Raw genomic sequence first — 12283 nt, forward strand, 5'->3', positions numbered from 1 at the left:
ATGTAGACTGATCACAGACCTACTTGCAATTCAGTTTTGATCTGCATTTTTTATGCAGATCCTCCCTATGCTTGTGTGTAGATAATGGTTAACAAGTTGGAAAAATTAATCGAGAAATCTAGCCCTACGCCAGGCTATCAAGGAAACATCATGGGTGGCAGAGCGGAGTAGCCAGTGGCTCTGGCTGAAGAGGAAAGACCCCATCTGGTCTCCCAAATAAGCCGGCTAGGCAGATGCAGAGGGGGGTGGTTCTGGGACGCCAGAATGCATTGCTGAGCCTACTGGAGACGTCGTGGGTCCAATCAGCGAAACGTCGATGAAAGTAGGTGCCCACTAGATAACCCCAATGACGTGTCTGCCTAGCCTTTCTCAACATCGGAGAAGCATAGGTGAGTGCATAAGCCTCCCATCACAACCGGGAGCAAGTTGACATTTGGCACTTTGGATTTCTAACATCCTGTCCTGTGTATTTGGAAACAATATGCTTGTGTGTAGATAATGGTTAACAAGTTGGAAAAATTAATCGAGAAATCTACTTTATATTGCATCAACAGGCCAAAGAGGTACTGGTTGGATTCTAAGAGAAGAGGCACATTTATGAGAACAAATTCACACGTGGAATAATTAACAGTGAAGCCCTGATCAGACTAGTATAAGGATTAATAAACAAATCTAATATTTGATATTAAACACAAAACATCATACAGGTGTCAGGGGTTATGGGGAGAAGGCAGGAGAATGGGGTTAGGAGGGAGCGATAATTCAGCCATGATTGGATGGAGGACTAGACTTGATGTGCCGAATTGCCTAATTCTACTCCCATCTCTTAAAAATCCTATGACCTTATGACAAAGTGCTGGAGAAACAGTGGGTCTGGTAAGGGAGCGGTATTCCAGACTGAAAAAGGGTCCCAACGTGAAACGTCGTTTGTCCATTTCCTCCACAGATGCAGCCTGACCTGCTGGGTTTCCTCTGGCACTCTGTGTTTTGCTCAAGATTCCAACATCGACAGTCCCCTACATCAGCAAACTGATGTCGGTCATTACGAATGAATGGACAGTGTTTCTCAACAATTACCATCTGGTGATCATGATCGTTTCTCAATCACTTTGTTGTTAACTTTTTGAGAAAGTACGGATGCCTACCTGTCCACCCGCAGTTGGCAAACAATGCTCAGGATATCGACCACTCCTTCATTTCTGAGCTGATTACATCCAATGGTGATGGCAATAAAGCAGCCAGTCCTTCCTATCCCAGCACTGAAAGGAAGGCAAATAAACCATGCCGTGAATTAGTCGCCACTTACTCTACTTGAAATGTCAAGCATTATCTACTCCTGATTTTATATTGAATCACTTTCATGACTGTAGCCCCTGTGGGTAATCTCCTGGCATTCAAAAGCAGGCAAATTCTTTCAATCTTTATTATGATATTGTCATTGGATATCTGAACAATACACAGGACAAAAGACTGGGCCAACTTTAACAGGTATGTGCGGTTTGGATATTTCCTGGAAGATTGAGGAATTTGAGGGGACCTTATTTCAGGGCTGATTTAATTAAATGACTAAATAATCTGCTCTTTCCCAGCCCTGTCTGTGCACGCTGTTGATTATGTGAACATTCATGGCCAGTAATCCTGTGGGGAATAAGCAGTAATCCAGGAGCTGATTCATTAATAAGACTTCAAGAACCAGACTCTCAGGGGACGAGGTATTCTAAAAATACTGCTTGCACTCATACCAATGTCATGGCTCATTCACAAAATCCCATTGTGTGTGTGTGCGCGTTACTCAGTGATACCTATCAGAAAGAATCTAATTGAAACTTAATTACTGAACAACAATCTGTCTGCATCTTTAATAATGGTTATATAATGTTTTAAATTTATTTTTAAAGATACAGCATGGAAACAGGCCCTTTGGCCCACTGAGTCCATGCCGACCATCAATCACCGGGGATGGCACAGTGGCCCAGCGGTGGAGTTGCTGCCTTACAAAGCCGGAGACCCGGGTTCGATCCTGACAATGGGTGTTGTCTGTACAGAGTTTGTACGTTCTCCCATGACCACGTGGATTTTCTCTGGGTGCTCCGGTTTCGGCCGACATTCCAAAGACGTACATATTGGTAAAAATTGTAACTTGCCCCTAGTGTGTATGTAGGATAGTCAGTGTATAGGAATCGCTGATCGGTGCAGACTCGGTGGGCCGAAAGGGCTGTTTCGTGCGGTATCTCCAAACTATACTAAACAGTCATTCACACCAGTTCTATGTTATCCCACTTTCACATTCACACATTAGGGGCAATTCACAGGGGATAATTATCCTCCAAACCCATAAATCATTGGGATGTAGAAGAAACCGGAGCACCTTGAGGAACCCAACAAGTTTACAAGGAGAATGTGCAAACTTCGCACGGTCAGCACCTAAGGTCGGGATCAAACCTGGGTCTTTGGTGCTGCGAAATAACTTACAACACTCATACTTAACTATGATGGTCCTTTTGAGTTTTATTTCTGTTATATACAAACTATGCTTTATTTTCATATTTTACCACAATTACAATGACTGTAGAATGGATGTATTGAATAATTTCTTTGAGAAATAATGAAGAAGTACTCACTGCAGAGCAAGTGAAGGGAATGATGATGGAACACTTTACCTGCAGTGTACCGCTATCGGTCCTCGGCCAGGTGAATTCTGTCGGCTCTCCGCCACATTCAGCATGAGCTGCAGCAGTGGCTGGGCACTGTCGGGCGTCTTGTGGTCAGGCCAGGATTTGTACCAGAAGTGCTTGACGTTTTGAGATCTGCCTTTATACTGATCAGAGAAGAGAGGGACACCTTAACTACTATTTTTGAAGATAATCATTTCCAATGAATTCATCACATCTCCAACCCAAGCGTTTACAAACGTTAGAAGCTATACCGTCCTCATTCATCCTTAGTTTAATCTAAAGGCTTTATTATTGTTTGTTTTCATGTGTATGTATGTGTGTATATATATGTACAGTATATATATACATATGTACAGTATATATATATATATATATATATATATATATATATATATTTATTCACATTTATTATATCTATTATTATTATATTATATTATATTCACATTTATTATATCATTTACAGAGTACTAAGTTTACATATTCTGTTGTGTGTTGGATGTAAGAATTTCATTGTTCTGTCTGGGAAATATGACAATAAAACACTCTTGACCCTTAAGAATCGGCCTGATCTCTCTTTCCTGATGCAGAAGTTGACCAAGCAAATGAGAAAGCATGTGGGATTCTGGGCTTTATTTATAGCTCTAGAATACAAAAGCAACGATGTTATGTTGAACATTTGCAAATCTCAGTATTCACTCTGATTATGTATTGTGTCCAATTCTGGTCACCGCACCAGAGAAAGGATGTGAAGGTCCCAACTAGGGTGCGGAAGAGATAATAGTAAAAGAACATATCGATAAGGGGTATTATTATTTGGATGAGGGGAAGATTCCCAATCGCCTGTGCTTTACAGGCTGTTCCCAGGGAAGTACACGGAGATAAACGGCAACTTCTGCCAGAGATTATTATCTTGGTGACGGACGCAAATGCACCTTCCAAAAATCTGCTGCTTTCCCTGTGCATGAAGCTGTCTGTGACAAACTGTTGCCAACTGGCAAACCATGGTTGGTTCGTAGGTTTGCAGATGTGTGTAGCTGTGGCAAGTGAGGAAGGCTGTCAAAGTATCAGATACCAGAATGGGCAGAGAAATGAAGTTTAATCCGAGCAAGTGTGAGATGTTACACTTTGGGATGTCTTGTAGTTTTAGAGATACAGCACGGAAACAGGACCTTCAGCCCACCGAGTCTGTGCCGACTGGCATCCCCATACACTTGCACTAGCCAACACCAGCGACAATTCTTTACAATTTTACCGAAGCCAATTAACCTACAAACCTTTGGAATGTGGAAGGAAACTGGAGCACCTGGAGAAAACCTACGGGCTCACGGGGAGAAAGTATAAACTCTGTTGTAGAAAGCACCCATAGTCAAGATCGAACCTGGGTCTCTGGTGTTCTAAGGCAGCAACTCTACTGCTGCGTCACTGTGCCGCCCTTAAAATGCTGAATGTAAAGGAAAGCAATACAGATAATGGCATGACCCTTAATGGCACTGATGTATAGAGGGATCTTGGGGTCCAAGACCATAGTTCCCTGAAAGTGGCATCATAAGTAGCTAGACATAAAATGCTGGAGTAACTCAGAGGGACTTGCAGCATTTCTGGAGAGAAGGAATGGATGATGTTTCAGGTCGAGACCATTCTTCAGACCCTTAATCTTCATAAGTAGCTAGAATGATAAAGAGGTGTAGGGTGTACCTGTCTTCATTAGTCGGGGCATTGAGTATAAGGAAATCATGTTGCAGCTTTCTAGGACTTTGGTTAGGCCACATTTGGAGTATTGCGAGCAGTTCTGGTTGCCTTATTCCATGTGAATGAAGGCTTTGGAAAGGGTGGAGGTGTACACAAATGCTGCCTGCTTTAGAGGGTATTGCCTCTAAGGAGAGGTTGGATAGACTTCATTGGTATTCTATAGAATGCGAGAGCTTGAGGGGAGACCTGATAGAAGTATATAAAATTATGAGAGGCCTAGATAGGGTAGACATTCAGAACCTTTATCCCAGAGTGGAAATGATCAAGGACTAGAAAAAAATAGCTTTAAAGGCCTGTCCCACTTAGGCGATTTTAAGGCGACTGCCGGCGACTAGGCTGTCGCCAACAGTTCGCCGGGGTGTCGCGGGCATGATCGTGAGGAGTCTTCCAAAAATCATAGTGGATCTCAGCGCGTCGCTGAGAAATCCAGAGTGAAATTTCTTGCCGACAGCTGGCTTGTCGGCAGGTATCGTTGCTTATTGCGGGCGCTGTCACATGCTGTCCCCAGGTTTGATAGGTTCTCTTAGATGCATTTAGAAGCACATAATATTAAAATAAGTAAAGTCATTTCAAAATACCATAAAATGCTTGTGTTTAACCAATTTATTTACCGTCAGGACATTTGACAGGTAGATTGGAGGCGACAGTTTGCCGGTCAGGTAAACGTGGGAATTTTCGCGATGTTTATGGCCATCAGCCATTACATTTAAAGTGGGCTCCCAACCCAGCTATGCAACCCAGAAACCAGATATGCATCTCCCGTACATTTTCAAAGAATGCCCAACACCTTTCACAAAAATCCACTTAACCACTTAAAAAAAATTTTTTTTTAATACAGCTATTAGTAAACTGGAAATAAATCCAGCTTTCTGCCTTGTTACAGTGAAGCTTGGTTTTCAAGTAACCTGGGCAAGATGTTATATTTCAAGACTGTCAAGTACTTACCGACTTGTCAGTGATTTCAACGAAAATTAGGACGCCAGAGAAGCATTGACAGTGTGGGAATTTCGCGATGTTTCCGAAGACGGTGTAATCTCAACCTAACTCGGATTTGTCGTGGTCATTGTCATCGGGTAAAAGAAAATGTTGGCGATCTGCTACGACTTTGACAGTCGCCGGCAGTCGCCAAAAAAATCGCCTAAGTGGGACAGGCCCTTAAGGTTGAGACTGGCAAATTTTAAAGTACGTTTTTTCACTCAAAGAGCAGTGGGTGCCTGGAACCCACTGTCAGATGTGGCAGATATTGGCATTTAAGAGGCTTTTAGATAGGCACATGGATATGCAGCGAATGAGGGGATATGGATCATGTGCTCGTAGAGGAGATTGGATTAACTTGGCATCATGTTTGGCATGAGCACAGTGGGCCGAGTGGCCTGTTCCTGTGCTGTATTGTTCTACATTCTGTTACCTCCAGGAGCATGTGCTGAGGAATACTCAGAAGCCTGTAGCAGCTACTGCATAGGTCTAAGAGGAAAGGGAACATCTTCCATTATTGTATAATAAGGACCCCCTATACATGTCATTCAGATTGTTTGGTCATGGGAATAACGCTAAAGAAAAATTGCCACGCTGACATGATGTGAACCTTGTAAATGGACTATTCTGACATACTATCAATGACGATGTAGGACTGGACCTACAGTATATAACATATTTGCAAATGATACGAAGAAAGCAAATTTTTGTTTTTAAAAAAACTGGATAAAGTGGGATTATTCTCCATTGATTCGAGAAGACTGATTTGATGCAAGTGTTAAAAATAACTACAGACCTAGACAACGTGAAGAAAGAGAATTGTTTCAAATTGATGGATGCGTTAAGAATCAGAAGAAAGAAAATCAATGGAAAAGAGGCAGGAACATGTGGAAAAACACCTTCACACAGCAATGAGCCATAACCTAGAATTCACTGGCTGAATGGTCGGTGAAAGCAGTTTCAATCTATTTCCTGCTTTCAGAAGAGAACTGGATGGATAATTAAGAGTGGAAACAAAACAGTACAGTGTTACTGAGGAAATTCAGAGTGTCTCTGAGGATCCTTCATTGCTTCTACTCTGGGGCTGTAGAGAGCATCCTGTCCGGCAACATTACAGTCTGGTTTGGGAACAGCTCTGCCCAGGACAGGATGACCCTGCAGAGAGTAGTGCGTTCGGCAGAACTCACCATGGGAACTACACTCGTCCCCCTGCAGGACCTATACATCAGGAGGTGCAGATCCAGAGCAAGCAAGATCATGAGGGACCCCTGCCACCCCAGTAACGGACTGTTCCAGATGCTACGATCAGGCAAACGCCTCCGCTGTCACGCTGCGAAAACGGAGAGGATGAGACGGAGCTTCTTCCCACAGGCCATCAGGACTGTCAACTTTTATAACCCCAGAGACTAAATTTTTGTCGACACTAATAGTAACTTATTAACTTATTTATATGCTGTAACTGTAATTCTTTTTTGTGCACAACCCGCAGGCATTGCCACTTTCATTTCACTGCACATCATGTATGTGTATGTGACAAATAAATTTGACTTGACTTGACTTGACTTGAACGGGCTGGGGACTGAGACCGAGCAGGTTATTCCCAGCAAGAGCCAGCAATGGATAGATGGGCCAAATGGCCTTCTTTCTTGCTGTGACAATTTCACAACTTATAGTCATGAAATCATGCATCGTTGAAACAGGCCATTTGGCCCAACTCATCCATGCTGACCAGTGGGCAGCCTTCAGTATTAATCCCATCTCCAGGTACTTGGCCCATCGCATTCTATGCCCAAGTGATTCACGTGTTCATCTAGACACTTTGGTTTAGTTTATCATTATTGTCACGTGTACGGAGGTAAAATGAAAACCTTGTCGTGACACAGTGGTGATGAATGATTTACACACTGCATTTTAAGGTAGTCATCTCTGAAACAGCAAATGAATTTGAAAGTATCAATGTTCCACTCCACATTACAGAAATACAACGTGACTGGAATAGAAGTTACACTCCATCTCTAGTTATCATCATTGAGAAAGATGCATCGGTGAAAGCAAAGAAAAAAGCAAAGTTCACAAGTTTAAAAGGATGAATAATGATGAAAATGAAATCACAGAAATTCAATTGAACAAATCCAGGTATTGTATCAGAGGACATAAATTTTGGTAATGAGGACAAAAAATTAAATTTGTGTGAACTAAATTGACTGCGTTCATTAGATATTTTTAAACTTAAACAATTCTAAAATTCTAGAGCATCCAACCAGGAAGGATGTTGGAGAAAGTTAAGTCTGCTGAAAGCCAAACACACCTGGCTGCGACTCTGACAGTCAGAGAATCAAGGGACGAGCCTGGCTGTGTTGACTGGCATTTGTCAGTCACTCTGCTTCTCCAAACACATGACCAAAGATATGGTGATGTACAGTGAATGGAGTCTGACAAATAATCCTGGGTGATACTGCCAGCCCAATCACAATAATGCCTAATTAAAATATTTCCCAGAAGCAAATGACAAAAAATAAATTAAAAAATTCAATCCAACAACAACTCCATCGTTAGATAGACACAAAATACTGGAGTGACTAGGTGGGTCAGGCACCATCTCTGGAGACAATGGATGGGTGATATTTTGGGTCGGGATCCTTCTTCAGAAAATGGGTCAGTTGTCACCTATCCATGAGTTACTCCAGCATTTTGTGTCTATCTTTGGTATAAACCAACATCTGCAGTTCCTTTGTACTAGGAGCTCTGCACTTGTTATTCACGAACTGTTCCCAGCCATTTTTACCTTAAGAGTAAGATCCCGGATGACATAATGCTCATGTTCAGCGATACTGTTCACAAGAACTTCAACTTGGCCGTATATTCCACGCTTCTCTGGCCAGTACAACACACATTTCTGTAGCAAACAAAAATAGAATGTTTTTAACATTCTTGATGCGTTCTGAACTTCATTGACTGAAGGAGAAGATTAAATTGATTCAACAGATATCCCTTTTTATTAGTTGTATATTGATATAGACGGACAGGTATGTAGGTTAATTGGCTGGGTAAATGTAAAAATTGTCCCTAGTGGGTGTAGGATAGTGTTAATGTACGGGGATCGCTGGGCGGCACGGACTTGGTGGGCCGAAAAGGCCTGTTTCCGGCTGTATATATATGATATGATATGATATATGATATTGGAATCTGCAAGTGTTGCACCATTTTATTTCTATATATTCCATTCTATTAAACAGAAACCGCTTCAAATTCTTAACAATTTCCACTTCTTAATACCAGATGCATCACTGGTTTGATTTAGTTGGTGGCAGCACCAGCACATATGCTAGGACAGAGGATTGTGAACTTGTAGGCTACCGAATGCTGCCCTCTCCCTGAACTCAGCGCTTGTAACATTAAGATGAGCCTGCTTTTGTGCTGCGTGTTTGTATGATTCAACGATTCTATGATTACCCCTCAGCTCAGCCGTCCCGTTACGGGTGCTGCATCTGCTCGCTTCATCACCTTGGCTCCTGCACGAAGCTTTTAAAGCTGGCTTCCTACCTATAGTCTGTGCCCATCTCAATCGCTGAGTTCCAACACTTGCATCGTTAAATTGAACAAACAAGTTAAGAGAAGAAAATTGAGCAGAGAGGGAAACAAATTTCAATTGTAAAATTGTAGTCTATGTTGTTGTGCAAATATTTAACTGCACTTCTTTAACGTAAGCACACATGCACAATCATCTACCCAACTGGCAGCATTAATAAACTACTGCTTCCTGGAACTGTCTCTTCATTACCAGTCTCTGACAGTGACTCTAGTCAAAGGGATCTTTAAATGGGTGGGACCTTCACTTTGTAGGTCTTTGGGAAATGTTTCCAAATTTTAAATGAGCACGAACCAGCATTTTTTAGAAAAAAACTTCCAAGGAGTGATATTAGTCTTAATCAATATACACATTATGTTGAGGAAAGACACATGCTGCTGGAGTAACTCAACGGGTCAGGCAACATCTCTGGAGAACATGGATAGGTGATGTTTCAAGTCAGGATCCTTCTTCAGACTGATTAAGGGGGGGGGAAAGAAAGCTGGCAGAGAGGAGGGGCAGGATGGAGCATGGCTGAGAGTTGGAGAGCAGCAGGAATCACAGAGGGGGAACAACGAGAGAGGGTCTCACAGAACCCCCTTTGGAGAGAGGAGGAGAACTTCTTCAAAGCAGGCATCCCTTGAAGAGATTTTGCAGTTGGAGCAGTCAAAATGCATATGTATTTTTCGCTTGACTTGGATCTACATGCATTAGATTAAAAATTTAATAAGGTACATGCTAGAAATAATAGTGTTATTTGTATGGGAAACACATTCTTACTTGGCAGAACACATTTAACCCTTTCAACAGCATACATCCACAGCTGATTATATTTGTAAACCATTTTTGGAAACTTAGAGAAATAGTTCGTAATGGCGGTAGAAAAACACAAAAAAAAGATGTTATAATAGGCAATGTACAACCCTGCACAAAGACATAATGCAAACCCTTCAGTTAGGAAAAAGATAACTATACCTTATGCAATAGAAGGTAGACATAAAATGCTGGAGTAAATCAGCGGGTCAGGCAGCATCTCTGGAGAAAAGGAAGAGGTGACGTTTCGGGCCGACCCTTCAACAGACTGGATGGGGTGTGATGAAAGGTCGCAACACGAAACGTCCTATTCCGTTTCTCCAGAGATGCTGTGTGACCCGCTGAGTTACTCCAACATTTTGTGTCTATCTTCGGTGTAAACCAACATCTGCAGTTCCTTTCTACACAAATACCTTTCGCAACATATTTGACATTAAAAGCAAATGAATAGTAACTAATAAGAGTTCCATAATTCTGTGTAGTGTTGTGAGATGAATTTCTACATAGATTGCTTGACAAAACAATGCCACGGGCTAGATAGAGGTGAGGGAACTATTTCTTCCATACACACTGTTGGATGAAATATTCTGTCAGGAACAGTGTCAGATCAAGCATCATATCAAAACAGATTGCATGAACTGGTGCAGCCTTCCCATATCATGGACAGAATGAAAGGCAGAATTGAACACTGTTTTCATCTACCGAATACAAGGTACAATAAGTAGTTATGCATTCATAGGCATGAACTTAAAGCAACATACAAAGCTACACATTTAAATGACAATTCTACCTGTGCTGGAACAACCCCACAGATGGCAGTATCCCCACTTTTATTCCAGTCCCATGTTTCCCATAGCTCTCACCTTCGCAGTGCCGAGTGGTGTAGTCTATCTTCTGAAAGTTGATTCAGTGAACAGTATATATTCATTGTACGGTCTAATTGCTTTATCAGCTTTGAAATCATACTCAATGGTTCAGGCTCCTCCCTTTGATTGTAATTTGATTTTATTGTTAACATTTGCTCGAGTACCAGCAAATCCATCACTGTCAGCTGCAGATGATGAAGCAAATCAACTTCTTCTGAGACTCGGTGATAAAGGAGTTGTTCTGGTCACCAAAGCTTCTAGCTATCCCGAGAGTGTTTTTCTTGATCTCCGACCAACTAAATTATCAACATTCAAAACTGGGCGGACAATGTGCTGAACGTATTCATGAAAACATATCCTATTTATTGTCTTATACAATGTTAGCCAAGCCTTATTGAGCTAATTATAACTTCTTTAGACCTGTCCAATCTAAAGGGCATTGTTAAAATTGTTTACTTAAGACTATATCTTACATTCAACCCAGTTCAACGACTACTGAAAATGACATTGAAAAATAAATCTTTTCTTTTTCCTGAATTCAGGTTCTAGTTCTGGACCTGACAGTTCAACACAGAGCTGAGGAGGATTCACAGATTTAAGTGTTGTCTTAATGCTGACCTCTTAAGCTGTAGCTCCGTGTGCCTGCTTAAATGGATTTCGGGAGCTTGCTGCTGGTTTTGATAGATTAGGAGAAGAATTTTCCCAGTACAATGGGCAATATTCATCTTTGAAACAGCACTAGTTTAACAAGGTGGCCATTTTCCTTAGAGTTTGTGGAACTCAAGCAAGTGTAAAAGGGAGTAACAGAAAGAAGAGTTGCAGGAAAAGGGTTGATTATATGGCTCCCTCTAGAGTGGATATAGATAAGATGGGGGTGTACAACAGTTTCTTTTCAACTTTATTTACGAGAGGAATTAGGTTTGTGATGGGGTGGGGAAAGATTTAATCGGAACCTGATTGGCAACTCTTTTATGCAAAAGGTGGTAGGTATATGGACGAGCTGCCAGAGGAGGTAGGTATATGGACGAGCTGCCAGAGGAGGTAGGTATATGGACGAGCTGCCAGAGGAGGTAGTTGAGGCAGGTAGTAACACAATGTTTAAAAAATATTTGGACAGATACATGAATAGTATAGGTTTTTGAGGGATATGGGCCAAATGCAGGCAGGTGGGACTAGTGTATATGAGGCATTTTGGTCAGCATGGGCAGATTGGGATGAAGGGCCTGTTTCCATGCTGTGTAACTCTATGACTCTAAGAGGAATCGTGAGTAAAGTTTAAAAAGCAGTTGATCCATTGCGTATGATTTTTGAAAATCCAGTAGAAATTAAATGCTTGTTATAAATGGACAAGAATCTTTTAAATTAGATAAGAAATTTCGCTATCTACATGAGTTAGGGCACGTTTGAAGGTTTAGCTTCTTGTTTACTGTCTCTTCAGATTGCTGCCCACCTTTCCTGAAAGTGATAGCTCCTGCTGGGATATTGTTCTTCCCACTTCTCTCCCAAGTGTCTATTCTTCCCCAGGGATCTTGTGCACTGTGTGCCAGCAGGATACGTCTTTGTCGGTCACATTACTGACATCCGTCCCCAATCTAGCAGTGATGGCAGCTTCTTTACTCCAACCCCATCCTCCCCCG

General features: G+C 41.8%; 1 protein-coding gene across 1 annotated transcript in view; it reads right to left on the reverse strand.

The window, feature by feature from the left end:
- The window catches only part of LOC144603696 (receptor-type tyrosine-protein phosphatase R-like), a 202582-nt gene that overhangs the window by 29390 nt on the left and 160909 nt on the right, over nucleotides 1–12283 (reverse strand). The window contains exons 11-13 of the mRNA XM_078417335.1: nucleotides 8185–8295; nucleotides 2661–2818; nucleotides 1146–1259 (exon numbers count right to left, since the gene is read on the reverse strand). Of these exons, the coding sequence (XP_078273461.1) occupies nucleotides 1146–1259; nucleotides 2661–2818; nucleotides 8185–8295 (383 nt within the window). The remainder of the gene's footprint in view (nucleotides 1–1145; nucleotides 1260–2660; nucleotides 2819–8184; nucleotides 8296–12283) is intronic.

Source organism: Rhinoraja longicauda, chromosome 20, assembly GCF_053455715.1.
Source record: "Rhinoraja longicauda isolate Sanriku21f chromosome 20, sRhiLon1.1, whole genome shotgun sequence".
Taxonomy (NCBI): domain Eukaryota; kingdom Metazoa; phylum Chordata; class Chondrichthyes; order Rajiformes; family Arhynchobatidae; genus Rhinoraja; species Rhinoraja longicauda.